Here is a 27,180-nt window from a genome sequence, read left to right as displayed (position 1 = left end):
AGTGAAGCTGTAGGGAGTCCTGTGAGTGTTTCACAGAAGTCACGTACTGTTAGACAGTGACCTGAACCTTGTTCTAGTGACCCCTCACCAATGATACGGGCTGTGAGGAGACTGATGAAATGAAAGGATGTTGGCTGCTTCCCCCCGTCGATGATCTACAGCCATTTCTGCATAAAGATCAACTCTTGGGTACATTATCTTCTAATGGTTCCATGTTGGTTACCCTTGTAGCGCACTCCAGCTCAGGCTTTCAGGCTGACACCTTGATTTCCGCAGTGCACGGGTGAAGCCCTGGGCCAGCCCTTCCAGCTGGTGGTGCTCAGTGGGGCACCATGAGGTGACTGCAAGAATGGCAGAAAAGCCTTCAAATACCAAGCCCATGCATAACACATTGTTACAGGTAAAATTAATAGGGAGAGGTACAAATCAGTCCACCTGGGAAACAAATCAGTCCACCTGGGAAACAGCAAGCCTGACTCTATATTGATGAGCTCCCAGGTGACTATTGCTACTGTGGTGACATCTTGCTGTTACAACAGCTAGTTCTGCTGAAATGCAGGTTGAAAGCCTGGATGATGGAGAACAGAGAAAGGAAGAAACCAGCGCTCTGCTGCCCGCCTGTTGCAGACACGGCACAGCCCTCGCTGTGAGGGACCCCGGCCAGGGCACCACCACCACCACCACCACCATTTGCCCGCCCCGCAGGCGGCGGGGCCGGAAGATGGCGGCCGCCACTGCGGGTGGCGGCGCATGCGCGCAGGCTCTGTTTGGCCGTTGCCGTGGCAGCGGGCCGGGGCTCGGGGCTCGGGGCTGGCGGCGCACGATGGGGCTGAGGCGGCTGCTGCTGCGCTACTACCCGCCGGGTGCGGGGCTTGGCGGCCTGGGGGCGGCTGGGTGGGGGCTGTCGGTAACCACGGCCCTCCTCGCGTGTGCACCTTGCTCGTGTGGGGCGCTGTGGGGCACAGGGCAGCTGCTGTAGGGCTCCTGTCCGCCAGCGGCGTGCTGCGGAGGGGGTGCTGGTGATGGCACCTCGTGTAGGCGAGGCAGGTGTTTGCGCATCACCTCGTTCTGCTGAGGCGCGCGGCGTTTAGGAGTTCAAAAGTCGCGGCAATTAGCACCAAAAAGCATACGTGTGGTGTAACGGCCTGTTTAGTGGACAGTTGCCGTGTTGCTTATTTTTCGTGTGGTTGTTGCGTGGCTTCTCTGAGCAGCTCTGTGCTTTGATGAGGTATTGGCAGCGAGCTGGCCTCGTCGTTAGCTCCTTCAGGAGAGTGACTGCTTTCACGGAGTGGAACAAGGTGGAGAGGGCAAGCCCAGGGAGTGTGATGTGATAACAGATCTTTCTGTCCAATTAAATGTTTTCCTTACATACAGTGATGTGAAAATTAATCCAAATTATCCATTCCCACAGAAAAGCAAGGAGCAGCAGAATACTGAGCAATGAGGTTAAACATTTTAATGCGTTAGCTCAAAGTACATCTTGTGGAGGTGATGGAGCACACCTGGAAATAGGAAGTGTGCTCTGGTTTTCTGTGTGTCACTGCCTTTGCAAACAGTGAAATAAATGTATCAGTTTTTGTAAAACAAATTTTCTGGGCTTCTTGGAAATACAAACTGCAGCAAGTATCTTCAGTACAGTTTATTTGAAAACAGAGCTGATGAAATCATGTGAAAAGTGGTTGGGGAAAAGCAAACACCAACAACTTGTTATTTTCCAGAATTGAAAATGGATCATAAATATTTAAGTAATAAGATTTAGTATTTGTTATCATATAAACATAGCAGAGTTGTTCTGCTAACTGAGAATTCCTAACCTCCTTCTTGTCTCAGTAGCTGGAAGTAGGTCTGCTAAGTCAGTAGGGCAACACAAGCAGAAGCATTAACAGTATGCATTATAAAATCCCTAACATCGAATTATAACCTGTTTATCATATATTTTTAAAGGAATTATTCTGGAATATGTACAAGATGGTGAGCCGAAGACCAGACCTATAGATCTACTTGATCTTAGTCCTGAGTAAGTATTTCAGGCAACAACAGTATCTGCTGTTTTATAGCGTGCTTATATACAATTCTGATTATTTTAAACATAATTGAGGTGAATGATGTTTCTTTCACTAAAATGCACACTGAAAGATCCAAATATAAAAACTATTTATTTTTGCCTACCTGAAACTGTCCAGCTCAGTATTCTTGGTATAACAAGTCACTGTGTGAAAGATAAAAGTTGTCTTGCATTACTTAACAGGAGCATAACCACTGAGAGGATACTAATTTATGGGTATATTAGTAGCTCCTGTTTAGAGGACTGAAATAGGAAATCCCTTTTAGACTGCAATGATTTCCATGCTAGCGGGAAGGCTAGGCTTTCTCAGTAGGACTGGTTATAAGTGTATGTTTGCACTTTCAGTGCTGCATATTGTCAGTCCTCAGTTTATCTCATGGATGGGTAGGATTCAGCAGTTTATCTGATTGTAGAAAAAGAAGATCTGATTCTACAGATTAGTTGTGAACTACTTCCTGGGTTCTTTATGAGTACCAGTGGACTGCGGACCATGTTCTAGTAATTGCTATCATAATTATGTGTTACAGCAGCATACATATATCTGTGAAGACACACACAGAGATCATTTTAATGCTTTCCACATCTAATTTTTGTTGTTGCTACTTCATGGGCAATTCACGAAGCTCCACTGTAATTTAAATACTTATGCCAAAACCAAGTTTGGATGCGCATCTCCCATGTCTGACCGTCTGTGGAAACCCATTGAGAAGATAAAGCTCTTGCTAAGCTAAAATTCTAACAAGTTAAATCTGACTGAACTGCTTTACTAAAGAGGGAAGTAAGAATCCAAGAAAGATTTATTCATATTTCTTTTAAGCCATTACAGGATGAGATAAATGAATAGCATTTAACTTCTTGCTTTCATTTCTCTGCAAGTAAATAATATGCTTGCATTTATAATCATAACTATTGCCAGAGGATGAAATCTGTTTTTTTTTTTTCCCTCATAATTAGCACAGATGTCATAGCCTTAGTAGAAGAAATTCAAAAAGGAGAACCTCTCATCACAGCTTCATGCAAGGAATATGTCATAAATTTAGTACGAAGATTGCAGGAGAAGCTAGGGGAACAAGAAGATCACAAGTTCTATCTTTTTAAGGTCAGAGTTATCTTTAAAATAATATTGGAGATTTGGGGGGTTTCATTGGAATGTTGTAATTATGTTTTTAGAGCTGTGTATTGTACTTGAGAGCAGCATTTGGACTTCATTACTAATTTCTTGTGTCTTTTTGATCACGTCTTGTGTCTTTTTGATCACATTGTTATAGAGACTGAATATGGCCTGGTTGTGCCTGTCAGGAATTCCCCCAAAAGGCCAGAGGTATAACTGTTCCTAAACTCTATTTACACAGGCATATGTACAAGGGTGTGTTTTGGATGGAAACAAATAACTACCTTATTATTCAAGTAACTCTGTGGACAAGCAACACCCATAGTTAAGTTTAAACAAAAACTACAAATAGAACCTAAATAATTAGCTGCTGGGAAAGGCCCTGAATATTTTTATACCATTGTCTTCTTGTTCTTCGTTTTGTGGAACTTAAGTTTGATTTAGATATTTGGGTACATACAGTAATACTAGTTGTAATTACTTTCTGCCAGCCAGGACATAAGCCAATGAACTGGATAAAGAGCAGTTTTCAAGGTTAGGGTTCATATAAGCCTTCCATAGTGAATTTTGTAAATAAGACTGGAATAATAAATGGAATAATGATAATAAAAAGTTTCTTCATTCTTTTTTCCTTGGAAAGCTGATGAAAAATGTAGTGTATGGGCATGTACCCACACTTCTTTTCTTTGAGTAACGGAGTCATAGTTTCTGTGTTTATACTGTGCTTTTTTTTTTTTTCTAAATTAATTTGTCTTCTTTTAAGTTGTAAATATTAATACATAAATATTCACATCAATATGCGAATATGGACGGTTTGATCTTCAGTTTACAGACAGCACTTTGTAAATGTATTTGAAATAATACAGTTTTTTAAGAGCAACGACTAGAGAGACTTTTTGGGACTTGAAATCCAGGATTCAGTCTATCAGAAGACAACAGACTTAACTGTATTTAATTAGGCAAAGAAAAACGAAATTGCTTCCAAGAGATGGCATGTTGCAATCTGAAATAACTAAGTGTTCTGTCTTCATTGTGTCAGCAGATGGCGTTGTGTAGCTGTTAAAAATTGCTGGTCAGTAGTACGGTATTGATCATTGTCCTCAGCATAGAGAGAGAAGGGAGAAGTTTTGTGTTGGTTGGTTTGGTTAAAAACAGAATTTGCAATGTTGTTAGATATAATTTGGATTCTTCTGAGCAACAGTGCACATCTGAGTGAATAATACAAAAGATCTGTACATTTAACCTTGAAAACAGAGCTTTCTATAATACAGTTTCTTAAAACACAACAAAGACTTTTTAAATTTAAGGTATGCTCTCAGCTGTTATAATAACTTGCTTTTCACAATTTTTTAAAATTGTTTGTTCCTCACCAAGACTGACAAATACTCAAATGTATGTCCAGATTTCAGTGTAAATAACCTAACTGTCATTTGGTGGGTATAGTGCCGTGTTTGATCAGTTCAGAAATACTTGAGGAGGGCAAATCCAATTGATGATGGCTTAGTTCTTTCACAAAAGAGTAGTTAGAAGTGTGGGGAAAAAAACTTGGTTTAATTTTCAGTTCCATTTAATGCATATAAACGAAACGGGTATCTGACTTTCTGAGATACTAATAAAATATAAAATATGAGTGTGAGCATGATTTTTTTTTTAACAATGTTCAGTACTTGCATTGTTTGGAAATGAATATTTTTTTCCTATTGCTCAAGAGCATGATCTTAAGTGAGTAGATAGGCAGTGAGATAAATCCATCCTTTGGTTATTTCCAGTAATTGTGGTGACAGTGCAGTGTTAGGCACCCCGCAGGGAAGCGAGCCATTGTAATGAGTTCTCAGGTTTTAAATTACTGCATTGCAATGGCACTCTGCACTGATTTGCAGATATTATCCTAGGGGCTTCTGTAACAGATCTCGCAGAATGGAGGTATGTTTTTTAATATCGCCCTACAATTTGATTATTATATCATTTGCACAAGAAATTCTTGCAGGTTTGGAGTTCTGTGGATGAAGCAACTGCAGCAGTAGGCATCGAAAGAATAGCGTTAGTTCTGTGGTCTGAAATTGAGCATAAACCATCTAATTTTCCTCCCTTTTTGTTCATAACTGTTAAATGTATTTGTTGTTTGGATTTGCCTGCATGGAACCCTAAAGATGTCATGGATCAAATTTCCATTAATTTCCATAATTTTTCATACTTATATGCAGACATTTGTACACAGTGGGTGTTTCAAAAAACAACAACAAACCAGAACCAAAGTATTTTTGTCATTTCCATATCTTGATTACCCATTCCTATTCTTGCAGCTGAAAGGACAACTTGTTTCACTTTCTTTAGAGAACAGAAATTTTCTGTTTCTCTCTCTCTCTGTCCCTTACCTGACCATTGTTATTTCTCTTCCATTTCCATGAGTTCATACTCTTCTGAGTCGAAGATCTCTGAGCTTCCGTTATTTTCCTTTCTGAGACAGGCAGCTGAGAAAGCTAGAGATGAGAACAAAAAGTTGAAGCCATGGTAATATGTCACTGATTAAATGGCATTGCTCGTAAGTCATTCTATCTTCATTCGTGATGCTACAGAGCAGCGGACCACTGCTGTATTTTTATCATCCCTTCACTCTCAGCAGTTGCTGTCATTTCCCAGGTCATTATATTGTTATTCTTTAGAGGAGAGTCCAGCTTGTGGTAGATGGAAGTTGTTCAAATGCAAACAATATTATACAGTAGCCAGATTATATATTGGCACACTGACTTTTATTGGCCAGTGTCTGAAACTACGGTTACCTATGTGTCTGAAACTATTTTTATATATGTTTAATAGGCTTTAGTATATGTTATTATTGGTATGAGGTAATTTACATTAAGCATATGTACTGTCTGATTAAAGGGCCTTTGAAACATTAGAAAAACAGTATCCTCCAGAATCTAAACAACACAGGCAGAAATCCAATCTGAAGTCGCCTCATTGAATTTTGTTTTGATAAATATCTTTGTTACTGTTCTGTATGCTTTTTTGTCATGACCTCATAGGATACAGCTGCAGCTTATTTTTGTTCTTCCTGTTTTTAAAAGCAAAATCATATACTAGCTGAAAGCATCCCACATATGACGTAAAACATTCAGAATACTCAATTCATCTGGATCTGATGCTTCACTATTTAAGGCTTAAAAGTGGTTAGGATTTTCTTCATCAGGGAGCTCACTAGGCATGCCGCCTTCACTCATTTGTTTTTGCCCTGTCAGCTAAGGTTACCTCACTGGTCTCAGAGAAATCGGAGGACAAGCAAATGGGAAAACACAGTTCATTCAAGTGAAATAAGAATTTTAAATCAATGCTTTGTAATGTCTGCAGCAATAACTTGCTGAGGCATGACTTTTTTGGTTGTTTGTTTTTTAAGTTAGAGATTGATATATTACGGCTGTAACTGCTAATCTGACAGGAGGAGAAGATTGCACAATCACAAGATGTTAGGCATCGGAAGGGACCTTGAAAGATCATCTAGTCCAACCCCCCTGCTGGAGCAGGGACACCTAGATCATGTCACATAGGAAAAATACTAACCTATTGAATATTTTGAATATATATATATACAAGTGTGTATATATATATATATATATATATATATATATATATATATATATATATATATATATATATATGTTATTTTTTTTTCACGTGTCAACTGTTTTCTTCTCTCTTCCCCCTTCTATTTCAGGTCCTTAGGGCACATATGTTACCACTGACTAATGTAGCATTCAATAAATCTGGTTCTCGGTAAGTTGTTTTCAAATTCTAGAAACATAATCCCTAATTGAAATCTTGTATTTGTAATTTACATTGCAAATCAAATTCACTGCTCTTATCTTTCTGAAAAAAAGTCAGCCATGCTATTTATAAACAATGTTAGCCGTGACTAGGGATTAGACTTTAGGCTTCTGTAGGAGAACCAACGGGATATGCAAAGAAGTAGTGAGTGAGATTCAGTGAATGTCATTTTCTTCTTTCAAGATGATAGTTTGTTGACAATTACCGTATTTCACAAAGAAGCGCCTTTATGGCAATACAGCAAGCACCACTGAAAGCTGAAAGAGTCTTTGACATAAATTAATTTGGGACTTTCGTGCTTGTGGAATTTTGTGTTGATTGATTTCACTATGGGCCTATACCAAATCGTTTTTCTTTAATGTCTTGAAAGCAGCAGCTTGCATTTTAATTGAAATACAATAAAGATTAGAAACAAGTGTTTTATATCTCTAAATAAATAATAAAAAGGGATCTTCCATGGTCATTAATCAATATTTTAGAAAGAAGAGATTTAGGGTCTGAGACAATGCTAACTGAAATTTGTGGAAGTCACTTATTTTCTGATGTATCAGGAGCAGTAACATATTCACAGTATTCAGAAATTATTTTCTTTGTTTTAGCTTTATCACTGGAAGCTATGATAGAACCTGCAAAGTATGGGATACTGCATCAGGAGAAGAGCTACGTACACTGGAGGGACACAGAAATGTTGTTTTTGCAATAGCTTTCAATAACCCTTATGGGTAATTATATTTTTGCTGAATAAATAACAATTGCTAATTGCATTATTTTGCAAATACAACACTGTTACTAGAGTTTTGAAGTAAAATACACTATCTCAAAGAGTTCAAATTCTGAATTGGAAAAGTTCTACTGTAGCTAATCACCAGGATGGCACTGTGTATTGTTTGTATAAGCCATACATATAAGCGTTTTTTCTGCTTTGATTTTTAAAATGATATTAAGAAATTCAAAGCTTACATTTCATTAGGTATGCAGTGTCTTGATAAATCTATGTACATGCCAGTTTAATGTATTGTAACACAGATTTATTTCTGATAATATCTACATCATCAGATTATAATCATTCCTTACTGCCTCCATGTAATTGTATGTGAGATATGTATTTAATACAGTTTCTGTTGCCGCAGTTAAAGAGAAATATTTCTGTCATAACAAAAATGGATTTCTCCACTTTTTGTTACATGTGTATTACATAGTCATTACTATTTAAGACATGATATAAAAATGTCAGAGATGTTGAGTAATTTTTATAAAATCCACAGGGTGCCGCTGTATGAATGTCAAATATGCATCTGTGCATCTTTTGTTTTCTGCAATAACTGTTTGCCCTAGGTCAGAATTGCCACCTGTTAGATGAAGAAAATTATGTTAGGCACTGACTTTTCATTGTTGTTTGCTTCCTGAGGAAGCTTTTGTATAAGTAAGTCATTTTGCTTCTCTGCAAAATAAGATAGAAAATAATTCCTGTGTTTATATTGAATCACATTACTGCTTTCACTGTCAGATGCCCTATTTACCAGTTAAGCAATACACAGTTAACATCAGGGATTAAATGTTAAAGACTTGTTCTTATACTATTTGGAGCATCATCATTTCCTTCTGAATGAAAAGACTTTTTCCAGCTTAGAGACCACTATGTCAACGTCTTATATTCTCATATTATTTTTTACTTTAAAATAATAATTCATGAGATTGTTTTATATAGTTCAAGTGAACTAATATCTAACAAAAAACTGTGCAGAGGTCAATAACTAGACTGTAATATAGGAGTGGAGAAGCAATATATAGAGAGTGAAAACCCGATGGAAACCTTGTGCTATTTTAATTCAAAACTTTAATTTAAAAAGACCATTTTTTCCGCAAATTTTTAGGTTTCAATATCCATTCCCTTGCTATGTTTTCTGGGTACCTCACTTCAATCTTGCTCTAACTGCAGTTAGTCACAACTCTTCCATTGACTTAAGTGGGAAGAGAGTTCACTCACTGAAATTTGCGGAAACTGCTTACAAAAAACAGACTGGAACAGTTTATAAACAAACAAGCTCTCTCAGATGAAATGACATAGCTTTTAAATACTTCTGGAAGTACAGCAGATAACCTCATTCCTAATGTAAGTTCCTCATCAGTTATCTGCTAATTTTTCCCATTAATATAACTTCTGCTTGTAAAATCCTGCTCTAGGATCTTGTAGTGTAGCAGAATGCACCAAAATGCATGCAAAAGCTGAAACCCCTTCATGCAGCTTTCTGCAGGGAACTCCAGATACATTGACCTCTGTCTTGTGTCAAGCTTGTGCAGAGGGAGTGCCTGCTGGCTGAAGTGATGGCAGGTGCCCTTCGTTCTGTGCACGGGAGCAGAGGTAGAGAAGGTCACAGCTGCCACTCTCTTCTTTGCAAATCTGCACAGGAGCAGTCAGTACTTAATTAATAGAATGTATTGCTAAACTAAAACATCATGCAAGCGGGAATCTGAAGAAATATACTGCTCTTATCCTTTGAAGACTGGGTATTGTTTCTGTGAGTTCTACTGTCTTTGAAGTCAAAGATTTTTCTTCCAAATAAAAATGACAGTGTTTTTCCATTTAGTGACAAGATTGCCACTGGATCATTTGACAATACCTGCAAACTGTGGAGTACAGAAACAGGAAAATGTTACTATACTTTCAGAGGACATACTGCAGAAATTGTGAGTGCTGATGAATGTTTCTTACTCCTTTCTGTTTCCGTGCAACATTATAAATAGCTTTGGGTTCCGTGTCTCTGGGAGCTGACACTGGAAGGGGCAGACATTTCGCAACATCTGTTCACACATTCAGATCCTGTGAGTTTTCCTGCTCTGCACAAAGAAAAGATACTCTGAAAGTTCTTATGAAATAGAACAAACTATATACAGTTGAAGTGGTTATTTTATTTTTTTCTACATTTTTATTTGCTAAATGTTTAAACATTTTTGAAAAACACAACAGTCTGAATTTTCAATTTATTGCACATATTATTCCTTGATTTTTTAATGTATTGTCCTGTTATGTTTCTACATACATTGTATTACCTCTCATTTGCAGAGCTAAATACACAAGAACATCATTGCTTGCTTCATGCCCAGGACCAACTGAAGCCACAGAAGAATCAATTTCTGAAATAAAATAGCATTTTAGTATGTTAACTGAGAGTATGTGGGATGATGAAATGTTAATGATTTATGACAACGAAACAGTTTAAGCTTAAAGATCTTTGATTTCTGTTCTGGTTCTTCTATTAGCAACAGCAAATGTCTTGATGCACAGCACTTCAATTTAAAAGATCAGGGCAAACCCACTAAAACGCTCTGTTTCAGTGCAGAATATATTTCTGAATAAAAGTAACTATAGAATCATTATTCAATAAGCATTTCTGGAAACTGTTTCTGGAAACGGTCTGCATGTATATTGTCAGTTGCAAGACCCATAAGTAGTGTGAGAAAATGCTGCTTTACAATGGGGAAAGGCAGTGTTGGTTTCAGTAGGTTTTTAATTCTCTGTATACTTCTGAGACAGGTCTCCCTTACCATGAAGAACATGATTGCTCATTGAGATAGTTTGTAGTGATTTTGCTTCTACAAATTGGTTAGCTAAAGGCCCTTTCGATTTCTGACTTCTGTAGGGGTTTAATCTGATGTGTAATGAATTTACTACCCAAAGTGTTATGAGGTGTGCTCGCAAATAATTAGTAGAAGATTATAGCCAGCAGAAAATTCTGTTTCTCTGAATGAGACTTGTTTCTAAAAGAAGGCTGTTGTTGTGGATGCCCCTGGCAGGGGCATGTCCTTGGCTATTCAGTATTAAAAAAGAAAAAGACAAATGGACAGAATGGAAGTGCATGAGTGGCTTTAGCTACTGTTTTCCTTTTTATATGGCACCTCCAGCTCCTTGTTAGCAGAACAGTCATACTGAATAATTACAGAGAATGCTTTTTTTTTTTTTTTAATGTGAAAAAATGAATTATGGAAGTTGTTGAACTTTTGTTCTTGCTCTTTCATAAGTAAATATGATGTTGTGGGGGCACCTATGGCAAATGGCCTAGATAGTGACACAGAATCACAGAATCACAGAATTTCCTAGGTTGGAAGAGACCTCAAGGTCATCGAGTCCAACCTCCAACCTAACGCTAACAGCCCTCCACTAAACCATATCCCTAAGCTAAACACCTGTTAAATGTGCGAGTTTACAGTGTGTGTGTACGCAAAACTGGAATGCTTTTGCCCCAGACTGATCTTGTTAAAGAGGAAGGCTACCATCAGCCCCCAGGTGCTAGATGGGAGCACTCTCAGCCAACTTGTACAGTAGCAGGGGAATTTCAAAGATAGTTTTGAAATAAAGAAGTGGAAGACCCTGAAATGAAGTATATGAGAAACAAGATGACTTATAACAAGGTTGGGGAAACATTAGACTGGAAGCAGCAGTTGGGAAAAGCTGCTCTGACATGGTCAGAAGTCACCCTGACCATCACGATCTCTGAGTAGATCAGACAGTGTAGCCTTATTTTTTGAGAGACCAGGTGGAGTCTACATCTGGCTGGTGGATTGTCAGCATGGCTGACAAGCAGGCTTCCTTCCCACCCCATAAGGTGTGAGTATGTGAATTTGGATGCCTGCTCACTGGCATGGGGATCAGCAGATTACATGAAGTGACATAGATTTACCTACAGCTAGAGCACTTGTGTCTCCTGTGGAAGGTCCAAGTAGGGGAACACATACTCGTAGAAGGTGGTGTGTTTGTAACCCACACATCCTGGGAGAGGCGACATGTGAGCATGCGGGAGTGTGGCAGTTTGGGTGTGACTGAAACTTCTTGGAGCTGTAGAAGAGTGTTTAGAAATTTGTTGCTGTTAAGATTGCATAAGATTCTGATGCTGTAGTTTATTTACATATATTGATGCTGAATATATAGCTCTCTGCCAGATATGTATGCACTGTCAATACATAAATAAACTGCTTCAATTCTGTTTAAAACTTTGTGAACTAGATTTCTCCCTGTGATGCAAAATGAAGCACCTAAATAGTGAATTATAATCCAGGCTCAGAAAACAATACAGGGAAAGTTCCAGTAAGTCTTTTTAACACGATGTCATTGTAAAGCAGCCAATTAGTCTTCTAGATTTGAGTAGTCATCAGGAGCTATGGGACAAGGATTTGTTGCTCTCCTAATGAACTGTCAGCCTTATAATTTTTCTGTAAGTCATAAACTATTAAATCAGACTGTTGTCTTGTTTAGAAATATTGTGAGCCTCTTTCTTTGTTTTGAGAAAGGGTATGCAACTGATCTTTCCCACGTTTTTCTCTCCAATGTTTCTTGCTACAGGTATGTTTATCATTTAATCTTCAAAGCACATTGGTGGCAACTGGAAGCATGGATACCACTGCCAAGTTATGGGATATAGAGAAAGGAGAAGAAGTAGTTACTTTAAGAGTATGTTTTCTTTCTTTATGTTTTTAAAGGTGTTCCTTCCTTTCCTTGTTTTCTGACTAACAGTATAACTAATACTACAGTTTTAAAACTTGCACAGAATTTCTGTTACTAGATGGTCCCACAGAGGCTGCAATTACAAAACATTAAGAAAGCTTGAAGAGAAGGATAAGATTATGATGTTTTATAAGGAGTCCTGTTTATAAAAAGGCAGATTTTCTCATTTTAGTGATGTTACTGTTACAGGTTAGAATGTCTTCCATTGCTCATTAAATCATGTTGTTAATACTGTAATTTATCACCTCTTCTGCCTAAAGTAACTCTGAGAAATCGATGTCATCTACATGGATCTTCTTCATGTAAATATTGGCGGAGGAAAGCCATCCAGTTACCTCTAGATTGTGATTTTGTTTTGCTCTACATGGTTTGCTGGGATAAATGAATCATCTGATTTTGGTATGCATTGGTGAACAAATGTGATTCTGCTAAAATCAAATATGGAAAAATACCAGTCACATATCTGATTCATTATCTATCACTGGCTCAATGTACTCACTGCTTAAGTGATGTGCCTGATTTTTTGCAGTTGTTGGGATATCGACTGTTCTACAGTCCAGTAGGTCTTTTTGTTAAACTTGTGATATATTGGACAAGGCAGTAAATAAGATACTAAATTGTTGTAGACAGATTATGCTGCTGAAAAAGCTACATATTGAACTAAGGTAATGGAAAAGTCCTATTTGCATTCTCACAGTCCTTTTTTAAAATTTTCTCAGGGGCATTCCGCAGAAATTATTACATTGTCTTTTAACACCACCGGAGATAGGATTATCACTGGCTCCTTTGACAATACAGTAGCAGTGTGGGAAGTTGTCACTGGCAGGTACTAAAGTACTAATAAATATCATTTTGCATTACATATTTAATGACAAATGAAAGAGACAATGTTGAGCTACAAATTACAGACTTTTTTTTTTTCTTTTAGATTCTGTATTCTTTCATCTATTCATCTCTTATCTAGTTTTATTCTTCTAAAAAGAAGTGCCACTCACCAAATGCTTTTGTATGCAACGGGTTTAGGTTTTTGTTCTAAATTCCCATTTATTCATGGGATTGGAGGAGGCAGACAATGGTTATATCCTACACTTGTTACTGGAGAATGCTCCAAACAGGAAAATATTTTATCAGCATGGAAACTTGTGGTTTTGAAGGTGTCTATAATTTCTAGATGGAACTGACTGTTCAAGTAAAAATAAAGACTGTTATTTCATAGAAAATTAGTATGGTCACATTGACTTTAAAAAAAACACAGTGTCCATTTTCCTCCTCACACTACTTTATGTTAATGTATATTTATGAAGAGGAGAAAATTTGGTCCCTCTGACTGTAGAGAACAAAATGTCTTTATTATGCCACCAAATAATAACGTAATAGCTAAGTATGATCTTGTATTATCCTGAAAAATCCTCTTGTTTTTTTCAACTGGAAACTCAGTACAAGTAGGATAATAAAATGATTGCTCTGATTACTGACAGAGTAATTTATGAAGATAAAGATACTGTGTCTTCAGAGGTGATTTTTTTTTTTTTGCAAGAGCAAGAAAAATATCACTGAAATTAATATATAAAAGGAGAATGGGAGCATAATGATATTTTGGAGTAAAAAAACAATGTTGTATAGCTTCAAAATAAGAGTTATCATGATTTTAAAAAGTAATGTACACACATTAGTGTGTACGTTAAAGGCTTGATTCTGTAAACTTTGAGCTTACTCAACTTCAGCAGTTTAATGTTTGGTAGCACCTTGGAGTCACTCATTCAGCAAATAGGATGTTTGGTTTCAACTTAATTCAGCCTGGTGTTCTTGCAAGTATTTTTGTTTGAAAACAGCTTCTTCCAGCTTCTTGTCTAAGGCCGCACTGAAGTCAAAGTCTTGGGATTTATCGTTGCATTCTTTTTTCTACAAAATGAGCGTGGGCTTCACATCATGGCAATAGCAGGAAGTGGAATATGAAGGAAGAAATTCTTTAAACACTGGTAATTCTGGTAATTAGCAAGTGGGCAACACAGTGCCAGGGCCAGCATTCAGCCTTCTAAATGTCAGTGGGGCATGGATGCCTTTAGTAATAAAGAAGAGGTGTGGTTAGAAAGACTTGTGAGCAAATCATGCTTGTCTGCACACAGTGTCAGGTAGATTTGCAAAAAGCTTGTATGTGAGGTTGTGTGCCCTTCCTTCACCACATGAAATCACAGAGAAACACTGCTTTCCAAATGTGGGTATAGTTGAAGTTTTTTTGAAATATGGATTATATGGAATATATTAATTTAGTTTTTGAATATGTTGGCTGACTCTGATAGAGTACCTGTATTCCTCAGTTCTTTTCAGGGTAGATACCCAGAAATTTCTTGAGAGAAGCAGACATAGTAGACAAGAAAGAAACCTCAAGAAGACTCAAGTTTTTCATTTAAATTGAAAATTCTATATGGCATTTCACCAGCCTGTTTTCTTGGTTCTTCCTGATTGTGTATCTGATAGCTCATGGTTTCTGTGAGATGTGTTCCACATGTTCATATTTATTCTGCTTAATCACCAGAGATTTACACTGAGGCCTGAAGCCTGGGCTGTCTTTTCAAAATATGGGAATCAAAGCTTTATCAACCTCCTTCATGATTAGATTTTTTGGGTATTAGGTATTAGAATAATAACATTCTTGATGGCCAAATAATACGTTCAAAAAATAACAAAGATAACTTTTCTGTTTGTTAATTTTTGTATTTACTGTAAAAAGCTCTGCACCATTGCAACAATGCAGGCCTCACATTGTTAGAAAGGAAAAGTAGTCATTCTATAAAACAACATGAGTAGCATCAAGTTTTTATTATCATAAACAAAGAATTCAATTGCTCAGGAGACTTGCTTTGTGATGTGTTCATTTAGCATATATATTAATTTATTTACCCTTACAAATCTTATGTGACAAATAAAAACATTTCAGTTACTTAAACTCATTTAGTTGTTTTTCTAGTCATTAGTTTATCCATTAGTTAAAGCTGTTTTCTATTAATGATTCCATAATATTAGCATTGTGATAATATCCTAATTTACTTATCCTTTAATATGTATATCAATTAATCTTTTTTAGGGTTCATTGCTTTATAGGCCATTAATTCATAGTAAGCAATAATGGCTAATTGTACCCATCTTTATTCAGCTAAAGCTGATTGAAGATTTTAATGGAACTAGTATTTGTCAGTCCTTGTGCAGCAAGTTTAGGATTAATGTGGATTAGAAATCATATTCCAATTTGGCTGTCATTTGCTTGTTACTTGGGTACATGCTTACTTTAAGTACCTGATTAAGTTCCATTTGATATTCAGTGGATTTTAGAAAAGATTTAGATTAAATATTCTGGTGATACGGAGTTTTAAAAATACACTGTTTACAGCTCATTGAAGTAGGATAATGGGAGAGTAATGTGGAAAAACTTGCTGCATACGATTTATATCTAGATGAAAAGAAGAAATCGGTCTCACACTGAAGTCATCACATTTCACTGGAAATACAGTCATTAACATATTTTTGAAACAGAAGGGAGGACTCTTTCATTTTATTCTTCACTGCCTCTTTGTCTCAAAGAGAAACAATGGAATTGATGTAGTGCTGGAATGCTAAATGAGCTGTACCTCTCCGTTTAATTACTTTGATGGATAAAGTAGTGAAGATTTGACACCTTTTTATATATATATAATATACCGTTTTATAAGGCTGCTTTTAATTTATATTGTTATATACACACTAAAAATCTAAATTCTCTTTTTTTTTTTTTTTTGGTAGGATGTTACATACTTTAATAGGCCACCGAGGAGAGATTAGCAGTGCACAGTTCAACTGGGACTGTTCTCTCATTGTCACTGGATCAATGGACAAAACGTGCATGGTAAGGAACTTGAATATGCACTGGACACTCCTGTACATAATCTCTCTTGATATTCATTATAATGTAGCAAGCAATTAATTGTCAGATTTTATATAGAATATCGTGAATCCCTGTTTTCATTCAGAAAAGCACTGTAGACTATTTTAAAAACTTTTCTATAAGTTAGTTAACTGTGTGGTTTAAAATGTCACCCAGTACAGCTGAACTAAAAGGCAGACCTGGGCTGTTAAAAGTAATTAATATTGTTAGTATGGAAAATAAAGGACTATTTTTACATGTCCTGGAGTCTAATTCTTTTTTTTTCTTTCTTCTTTTTTCCCCTTAATACTTGTGTCACAAGCATCACATGTACTTTTGGCAGGTCACTAGGAGACAGATTTTCAGTTGGATTGCTTCTGATGAATGCCTGTGATTGTTAGCATTAAACTGCAAAAGGATTACATTTCAGTGGTGAGAAATTGGCCTTATTTCATCTGCACTGATACTGCACACACAACTGAAATAAAATTGAGATAGAGGTGCTCAGCAGTTTGGCAAATTTGGTATGCCAACACTTAAAAAAACAAAAATCAAACAACAACAACAACAACAAACAAAACAAAACAAAAACAAACAAACAAACAAAAAAACACAAAAGCAGTCACATTTATAGCATTCTTGTTTTGCTTGCTACGGAACAGACAAAGCTTTACAGCTTTTTATTTCCCAAATCCACCTCTTCACAGTTTATCATACAAAAGGTTTTCACCAGAAAGGTGGAATTTTGCTTATTAGAATCAAAGCAGAATCACAGAATGGAGGAATTAAGTGTCTGACTCTGAAGGTCCAAGCCCACCATGCCCTGTGTAATAGCTGAATACCTCGAAAGATATTTCAGAGGATAAGCTCTTATGAATATTTTTTTGTGTTGCAGACACCTCCCCCCCCTGGGAATTCAAAATGCCTATATTTAAAAAACAAAACAAAAACAAACAAACAAACCAAACCAACCAAACAAACAAAACAAACAAAATAAAAACCACCAGCAAACCAAACCCCGCTCTTCCTTCATTTTAGGCAGCATAAACAGATTGTAACAATTTAGACAGATACTGGTTCTTCTCCTGAATTCTGTCTCTTGTATCGTGTTTACTGTATTTTTGGAATTCTGTTCTGTTTAGCTCTTATGGAAGCTTTCTTGTCAGCTCCTTGATATGTAAAACTATGTCTTTTGTAAACGTGAGAGCATTAATTTAAACTAATACACATTATTCATTAACAAATTTGTAAGTAAATGCAAAGCCCATGAGCTTCTTATATGAGCTTGTTCATTTCAATGAAGTTCAGTTAAATAATGATGTGTATTGTAAGTTTCATTTAATCAAGATGCTGAAATACAAAATATGTAGTACTTCATTAGGCTGAAAATGCAGTGATTCTATTGATTGATATCCAGGTTTCATGTTAACACATTCATTCAGGCATCAGAAAAGACCTATACATGTCACTTCATTGATCAACTAGTTACCTTTCAAGTAAATTCACCAAAATAAGCCAAAAAATACCTTTGTTTACCTATGCAGCTGTGGAATGCTATGACTGGGGCACATATAGCAACTTTAACAGGTCACAGTGATGAGATACTGGATGTCTGCTTTGATTATGCTGGCCAGCGTATCGCAACAGCCTCTGCTGATGGTAAGTGAAGTGACTTGGACTACTGTAAAGATTCCAATATTTGCATAAAAGCATCTTCGTCCATTTCCTTTGTTTCTGTTCCGAACTCAGCTTGATCAAAATGGAGTATTATTAGTTGAAACTATAGATTGAGCTATATTTGTTGCATTATAGAAAGTTTTGCATTAAACTTTGGATCTTTTCCCCAATTAAAATTTTAGTATTTTTCATATTTTATTCACCTTTAACATCAAGCCTGTTATAATATAACTTGTTTGTGGCTGGAAATGTATTTTAAATATTTAGATAAGTGGCTTTTGAATGAATTTTGCTTTGGGTAGCACAGATTTAAGCACAGCAGGATAATACACAATGAAGAGTTGGTGAAATAAGCAAATTTGTTTGTTATTGGTATGCAGCAATTTTGCATGCTTATTATTATTTTTTAAGAATGTCGTGGTTTAACCTGGCCGGCAGCTAAACACCACGCAGCCGTTCGCTCATCCTCCCCCCTCCCTCTCTGGGACGGGGGAGAGAAATGGAAAGTGAAGCCCGTGAGTTGAGATAAAGACAGTTTAATAAGACAGGAAAATAATCATAACAATAATAATACAATGATGATAATAGTACTACTACTAATAATATGTACAAACAAGTGATGCACAATGCAATTGCTCACCACCCGCGGACCGATGCCCAGCCTAACCCCGAGCAGTCCGGCCCCCTCCCCCCGGCTAGCCACCCCTATATATTGTTTAGCATGACGTCAGATGGTATGGAATACCCCTTTGGCTAGTTTGGGTCACCTGTCCTGGGTCTGTCCCCTCCCAGCTCTTACTGCACCCCCAGCCTGCCTGTTGGCAGGACAGAGCGAAGGCTGAGATGTCCTTGGCTTGGTATAAGCACTGCTCTGCAACAATTAAAACATCGGGGTGTTATCAGCACTCTTCTCATCCTAAGCCAAAACACAGCATTCCACCAGCTACTAGGAAGAAAATTAACTCTGTTCTAACTGAAACCAGGACAAAGAATCACAATAAATAGTTTTCTGTATTTACCAGCAGAAACCATTAAGAAGACAACCTTTCCAAGCCAGATCATAGCTCCTTTAAATGTACTTTATCCTTGGGGAGAAACTGAGTTAAAACCTGTATCATTAGAAATCAAACTTGAGGATGAGGCCCTTCTGGCCTTATTAAGATGCTCTTATTGAAAAGCATACTTAAACAGAAGAATCGCAAATGGCTCCTAATCTATTAACAGGATCAGGAAGAGTCTATAATGCAGAAACAAGAAAGTGCATTGCAAAACTAGAAGGGCACGGATGTGAGATTTCAAAAGTAAGTTGTATGTGATTTACACCTTTTCTTATTTAATAATGTATGACATTCAATCCGCCATAATTATTATATATAATTATTATCTGCCATAATTATTCCGTGACACAGGAATACTGTTAAAGAATAAGCACATGTTTTTTAGTATTTTGGTGAAATGTTAAGACCACTGCCTGCTGAGACTTCTGCCATCACCCATACTCCTTGCTTCTGTTGGACCTCCTGCTCTTCACTCTTTTTCATTTCTATGCACACCTGATTTATGAAATGGAAGAGAAAGAACATTTCTGTGGGAAAATACATAAAAGGTCTAATTTTCAAAAGTGCTTAAGGTACTTGGAAGCTCAAAGCCCATTTTAAAAATCACTTGGTTTTGAGAAGTTTACTCATGTGCTTCACTGAAAATCTTCTCAAGCTCAATTTTGAATGCAAAAGTTCAATGTCAAATGCATTTAGTTACTTCCAAAATTTTGCATATTTTAAAAACTTTGTTATTTAATGCTTGCAAGTTTTCAATTTTCATTTTCAAATAGGTAATTTTCATTAGCTTCCATGCTAGTGGGATATACTTGTGTTGCTTTTTTTGGATGCATTTTGTAATTGAATTGTTCATATTTTGAAACTAGGATGGTTCTTTATGAACAAAACACACATGCTTTGATTGTGTTGATTTGGCTAGTATAATCACTCTACTGAGAATATTAAGTTCAGCAGTGCTAGTCCTTCCTCACTTAATATGCGCAGTACAATATTTGACACTCAGTGTAGGTACACTGAGGAATGTAGTCTGAATACTTGCTGATGTGGGAGGGTTAGGGACAGTACTCATCAGGGTCCACAGTTCTGGCATGATTTCTCTGCTGGAAGTGAGAATCCGCTGATCTGGGAGCATTCTGAGAAGTCAATCTATTTCTGCAGATGTTCTGTGTAGCTGTGATCACTTGGGAAGGTTATTACTTAGAATCTGATTTCTGGAGAATGGGCATTTTGCCCTCAGAAATTAAATAAAATTGCATTACAGTATAAACCAGGTAGTGTCTGGTTAGTGCTTAAAAAAATCTGATTATGTGGAAATGCATGCAATTTAGGGAATGAATGTTTAACAAAATATGAAAACATACTGCATAATAAGTTACATTCAGTGGGAGTTTGGATATTATACAGACATATGGTATTTAAAGTAGAACTCTATAAAATATGTGTATCTGCTACTTTGGAATAATTATAATGTTTAAATAAAGTTGTTACCATTGTAGAGCAATTGTGATCTTGGCAGATAATATTCTAAAGTCTTGATCCCAGTGTGGTCATTGTCTATGGACCTTGGTACATGCACAAAATTTCCAGCCACAGAAGTTTGCCAGGATGATGCTAGTGGAATACTTTCCTTAATTTTAGTGGGAAAAAAATAAAAAAAAAGAATGCAGGAGTTGCTGGCCTCTGTTTTCATCTTTTAATTTCTAGATATGCTTCCTTTTCTAGACAAAGTAATATGTTAAGTAATATAATTCTTTTCTATCTTTTTAAAAGATATGTTTCAACCCTAAAGGCAATCGTATACTAACAGCCAGCTCCGATAAAACAGCTCGACTCTGGGATGCTGCTACTGGACACTGCCTTCAGATATTAGAGGGTCACAGTGATGAGATATTCTCCTGTGCTTTCAATTACAAAGGCGATATAATCATTACAGGTAACTAACATATTCCAAATTATCTTTTTTTTTTGTCTGTTTTTGTAATACATTTTAAATCTTGTTATGCTAAAAAATTAAGGAGTCTGAAAAGAGCCCTGCCGTGACACGCCAAAAATAACTTAGCAGTGACTTAAAATACAGAAAAGCTATAACCTTTAAATATTTTTAGTATATATTAAATATGTAAATGTTTAATATATAACTATGGCCATGAAGAAATTTGTGTAGAGACATGAACGTACCTTACTGTCTGTCCTATGGGCATGTACTGGCCCCAGGCCAGCGAGGAAGCCATGCTCTTGTAATGCATTGCAGTGAGGAAGTTCTGGGTGAGAAAAATGCAAAGCTTTTTGAATGGGAGCATACCTATTGGGTACTTGATGCAGCACTTTGTTCAGGTTTCTTTCATTTCAGCCAAAAAATCCCAGGAGTGGGAAAACATGTAAAGAGTATTTGTGATTGCTTTGACCTTTGTATTGAACTACCAAAATATGGGGGTGCAGGATGATCTCAGTGAAAGATACTGCTGCAGGTCCTGCTGTCTTTTGCTGGTTGCGGAAAGAAAAAACGTTATCTTTCTGTCTTCTCTGCTTTCAAAGCAGTCTGTTGATATAGTTAACAAAAATGAGTATGTTGTCCTAAACTTTCCCTCACAATGTGTGTTTATTACTAGGGAGCAAGGATAACACCTGTAGAATATGGCACTGACTGAAGACAAGGAAAGATCCAGTATGGAATGTGCCTGCATCATGAGTTTTGTAGTCAATAAACTCAGTCTTCAGATCTTTTTTCTATTAACCCATTTGTTGTTTCAGCTTTGCTGAAGTAACCAAGTTACCTAGATTTTGATAGGTTAGACTTACTGATGTCTAGTAGATGGAGAATCACAGAGTAGCAGAAGTGACCTCTGGAGATTGTCTAGTACAATATCCCTGCTCAGAGCATGTCAGCTCAGCAGGCTGCCCAGGGCCCAGTCAAGTGGGTTATGAATATCTCCAAGGATGGAGACTCCACAGTTTTTCTAGGCAGTCTGCTCCAGTGTTTGATCACCCTCACGCTGAAGTGGAACGCTTTTTTGTATTTCAATTTGTGCTTGTTGCCTCCTCACTCAATACTACTGAAAAGAGTCTGGCTCTGTCATCTCTGTTACCTGAGAGAAATCATGATTAGCATGAATGAACCTGGGACGCCCCCGTTTCTTTGTGTCTTTGTTTTCTTGTAGCTCTCCTAATAAAAATAAATAAATAAAAACAAAAAATACAGCATTAGTATACTCTCAAGAGTGAAAGGTGTGTTGTTATGCACCTGCTTTGAGTAATTTTCTATTTTTTTGTGTAATAATAAAGTATTGAGTTAAAACATTAGTTTTGTTATTTGTAATAAAATACCCTACTTGATATTTTCAGTGAAAAACATTAAAAACTATTTATGAACTGTACTGTTATTAACTTTTGCATGCATGCCGCAGTTAAACTTCTACTCATACCCTTCCGTATTTGCCCACACCTTTCCATTCCTTTTTGGTCATCCCTAGTTTTCCATTCTTACCTAAGGTAAAAAAAAAAAAATAAAAATAATAATTTTAGTGGCAACTTGAAACACTGCCCCATCTAAGATTTGTAGCTAAGGTGTTGTCGACGGAAGGAAGACACAGACGCTCAATATGAGTGAACAGTGAACTTCAACTTTAATGGATAGCTCAGTCGCCTTTTATCTAGTTGGAAACTCATACATATTCCTAAACTCAACTCAGGATTGGCTAACATTTCCCGCGCTTTGCAGTTGCTACCGTCCTGCCCCAGGGGGCCTTCCCGATCGCCCAAGGGCATCGTGTCCTTGATCCTGATTGGCTCTCAGCCAGCTGTGTACGTGCCCAGACCCATGTAAGCTAAGTACGGTACTTCACTAGCCTATTGCCTCCCAACTGCCCAACATTCACATGTCCCACTTCACTTAACCATTCCTCCACAATTCCCCCGTTTTTATTTTGCTCAACAAATACCTTCTCTGTGAGTTGCTCTAGTTTCTTAGTTAGGCAGTTAAAGATTACATATGCAGCAATTATAATCAATATAACTATAAGTAGAAACCGAAGTCCCTCTTTAACTAACAGAACCCATCCACCCATGTTCCCAAAAACAGATTTAAGCCAACCGTCAAACCAACTATCTTGTACTACAGTTTTTTGTGTATGATCCCTTAACCATTTCAACTGGTCATGAATTGACTGACCATGGTCGGAAAGGTTAAAGCAACACATTCCTTCCACATCTTCACACCCATGTCCCTGAGCCAGCAACAAGAAATCAATAGCAGCCCTATTTTGCAATACAGCATGTCTTAGACTCTCCATATCTTGTGACATTTCAGAAAGAACTTGTGTTGTTACATTTGATTGTTTAACAGCCCAACAAGCAAGCTTATTAATGTTAGTCAAAGCGTGTGCAGTTCCCACACCAGGTACCAAAGAAGCAAAGAATCTTTCTGCTGGACCCCACAATTCTACATCATCATTACAGTCAGAACCCAAAGTTTTTAGTTCTCGTTTAATTCTTCTGCTCCTTGTCGAGTTCTGCCACGAGTGCAAATCTGGAGCGAAAAGTGCGAGTCGCCCTAGGTAACACGGTCCTCCAAAAGCATTGGCTGGTACTCTTTGCCATGCACGGTCCCCACAGATTAAAAACATGCCAGGTGGCAAAGCTTTGGCCTGACTTTGAAGCCAGGTCGAATTGGTGTCACCTATTCCATACGCCCCAAGTGGTACACTAATGTTACCGGTGTTGTTCCATCCGCAGTAATGTCCATTGGCCTCAAATCCAAGGGTCCTCGATGTTATGTTGGTCCAGTTCGTTTTATTTTGCTTCCCTTCACTGAGTACAAAGCATGTTTGTGTCCAGTTGCTACTGCTATTTCCTACTACCACAGACCCCAGGAGATCCAGTTCTGGAGGGTCCCATGGCAGTGAGTTATTAAGAGCTTGCAGGGCAGCAACTACTCCATCCGAGACGTTTGCAGAAAGGGATCTACTTAGTAGAGTAATACTGGCAGAATATGGTGCTAACATTTCACTCAGTTCCTCTGGATCCCCTATTGGGACCCCAAACAAACATGTTCTAAAAGGATCAGATGCAGAAGCGAGAGACAGACAAAATGAGCTCTGTCCAGACTGATTAGCCCAGGTGACCCATATATTCTGCTGAGGGTCAATTTTCCCTAAGATGGCATTACCATGTCCAGCCATTATTATAACTGATAACATAACCAAAGTCCCTTGTTCTGTTAATTCAGCCAAGGTCATTGTCATCCTCCTTAGTCGGCTTTTCTTCGATGGCTGGCTTTACACATTTACTAGGCACCCAGATCGGACCTGTAGGGGAAGAGACGCATACATAACCTCATCCCACATAAATCACATCAGCAGGCCCCGACCATTGTCCTGTTTTCATATCTCTGTACAGTACTCTCATAGCACATTTATTATCATTTTCAGACTTGGTGTAATGACGTGCTGCAGGTGGTTCTTCATTCTCCCCAAAAACACACAAATGATTAAGAACAAATAGAGTCTTGCCCACCCTTTCTCTAATATCAATAATGTCTTTAAACCTTCCCAAGTTTTGTTTAACTGTTTCATTAGCTCTTTCCACAATAGCCTGACCAGTTGGTGAATGTGGAATACCAGTAATATGTTTAATGTCCCATAGTTCCAAAAATCGCTTAAGTGGCCCACTAACATAGGCTGGACCATTATCAGTCTTTATAGTCTGTGGTACTCCCATTACTGCAAAACAACTGGCAAGATGACGTCGTACATCCCGGACTTTTTCCCCGAGCTGCGGTGTAGCCCAGATCATGTGACTATAAGTGTCTATTGTTACATGCAGATATTTCAATCATCCAAATGCTGGAACGTGAGTGACATCCATTTGCCACACTTCGTTGGCTTTAAGCCCTCTCGGGTTTACCCTGACTCCGAATCCCACCCCTGAGTTATAATTACTACACGTTGGGCAAGCTTTTACTATCGCTTGCGCATCAGCTCTAGACAGTTTGTAAGCCCGCACAAGTCCCTTAGCATTCTGGTGAAAAATAGCATGAGCCTCCCGAGCTCTGCAGAAGGGAGATAATGGCGCTTCAGTGGCTGTTGCGGCAACTAATTTATCCACCCGAGCATTGCCTTCTCCCAGTCCTTCCACCCATTGGTGACTTCGTATATGTATTACCGCATAGGATTTGCTTCTTTGTGCTATAGCAAGCTGTAAGCTAGTTAATAGTTCTGCAAAGTGTTCATTCTTTACATCTCTTAAGGCAGAGTCCTCTATGCGATTAGCTATGCCTACTACGTACAGAGAATCAAATACTACATTTAACATAACATCTTTCCATTTTATAAAAGCGCATACAACTGCATAGAGCTCTAATGTCTGTAATGAATCGTTGTCCTGGCCCTTTAACATTTGATGTTGCCAGCCTTGTTCGTCTTTCCATGTTATTGCAGCAGACTTGGAGCGCTTCCCAGCGTCCGTAAAAACAGTTACTGCATCTGCCAACGGAGCAACCGACTGCTTGGGCTGGGTTATCCATCCTTGGTTTTCCATCCATGACAATGTAGTTGATTGTAATGTCCTTGCCACTATTGTGGTGCCATCCTGCAATAATGCAGCTTGTAATTTTTCAGAATTCTGTATGTACCATTCCAAGTCACCTGGCTTTATTGGTATCCAGATCGTACTTGGCGGAACTCCGTCTATTTGTAGTATCCGATTTCTTCCTTTCTTTACTAATTCTGATAACATGTCAATTTTTTCTTGAATTGTTCTTCGGGGTTGCAATGGGGGAGCTATCCATTCCAATACCACAGTTTCCACTCCCGTCTCCCCCATTTTTATTTTTTGCTGTGTGATAGCACCCATCAAGTATTGCGGACCACACAGAATAGTAAGATCGAGTGGCCTGTCGGGTATGCGTCGATGTGTGACACGCGTTGTAATCAATGATGCAATTTGTTGTAATATTTCTGACAGTTTTTCTGATAATGTTACCTTTGTGGCAGGGTCGGTTCCTTTTAATAATGGCCGAAGGGAATTCAACAGTTCATTTGGAATTCCGACCACTGGCCTAATCCATTGTAAATCTCCCAGCAGTTTTTGAGCATCATTGAGAGTTTTGATGTTCGATCGGATGGTAAGTTTCTGAGGCTGAATAGTGGAATCCGTAATTTTCCACCCCAAGTACTTCCAGGGGCTTGTCTCCTGAATTTTTTCTGGTGCAATTACCAGTCCCATTTGTTTAAGAGCAGCTGCCAGAGCATTTTCCTGTTGCAGGGAAAATATCTCCTTCTGGGTTAGCAAAATATCGTCCATGTAATGGTAAATTATCGTTTTGGGCCATGCGCGGCGAATTGGTTGAAGTGCCGCATCGACATAGAGCTGACATAAGGCAGGTGAATTACGCATGCCCTGAGGTAATACAGTCCACTCAAATCTCTGACACGGCCCTTCACAATTTATGGCAGGGAGTGTAAAAGCAAACCTCTGTTTATCATTTTCATGTAATGCAATTGCAAAAAAGCAGTCCTTGAGATCTACAATTAACAATTTCCACCCTTCTGGTATCATAGCAGGATTAGGTAACCCAGGTTGCAGTGCTCCCATAGCACACATTTGACTATTAACTGCTCGTAAGTCGTGTAGCAAACGGTATTTCCCTGATTTTTTGGCAATCACAAAAACCGGAGTATTCCAAGGGCTTGTTGACAGTCTCAGATGCCCTTGTTGATACTGTTCCTGTACTAATTTATGAGCATGTAAAAGACTTTCCCATTTTAGTGGCCACTGTTCAACCCACACAGGTTCATCAGTTTTCCATTTAAGTGGGATTGGGAAAGTCCAAGCAATAGCCACACCTAAAAATTTTGATGATCTGTCGTGAGAACCGCTCCCATTTAGGCAAGGATATCTCGCCCTATTAACGCTTGTACTCCCTCAGGCAGTGATAAGATGGATACACTGCAATTTACCACCTTATCACCTATTGTCCACTGCAGCACTGGTGATCGACGAGCAAGAATCATACCTCCTACTCCTGATACCATGGCACTAGACTCAAATGTA

At 37.9% G+C, this 27,180-nt stretch overlaps 1 protein-coding gene across 1 annotated transcript; it reads left to right on the top strand.

The window, feature by feature from the left end:
• Positions 1 to 721: 721 nt before the first annotated feature.
• On the top strand, positions 722 to 22,031 carry DAW1 (dynein assembly factor with WD repeats 1). Its single transcript, XM_032193224.1, has 13 exons — positions 722 to 863; positions 1,945 to 2,017; positions 3,020 to 3,164; positions 6,889 to 6,947; positions 7,598 to 7,720; positions 9,587 to 9,686; positions 12,337 to 12,444; positions 13,218 to 13,324; positions 16,276 to 16,378; positions 17,941 to 18,055; positions 19,298 to 19,374; positions 20,902 to 21,064; positions 21,741 to 22,031. The coding sequence occupies exons 1-13, from the start codon at positions 722 to 724 to the stop codon at positions 21,773 to 21,775; spliced, it is 1,350 nt and encodes a 449-aa protein (XP_032049115.1). The 3' UTR covers positions 21,776 to 22,031.
• The last annotated feature ends 5,149 nt before the right edge of the window (positions 22,032 to 27,180 follow it).

The sequence above is a fragment of the Aythya fuligula genome, chromosome 9 (assembly GCF_009819795.1).
Source record: "Aythya fuligula isolate bAytFul2 chromosome 9, bAytFul2.pri, whole genome shotgun sequence".
NCBI classification, from domain to species: domain Eukaryota; kingdom Metazoa; phylum Chordata; class Aves; order Anseriformes; family Anatidae; genus Aythya; species Aythya fuligula.
Note: the sequence above shows the minus strand (reverse complement) of the source record. Positions and strands in the feature narration are given on the sequence as shown.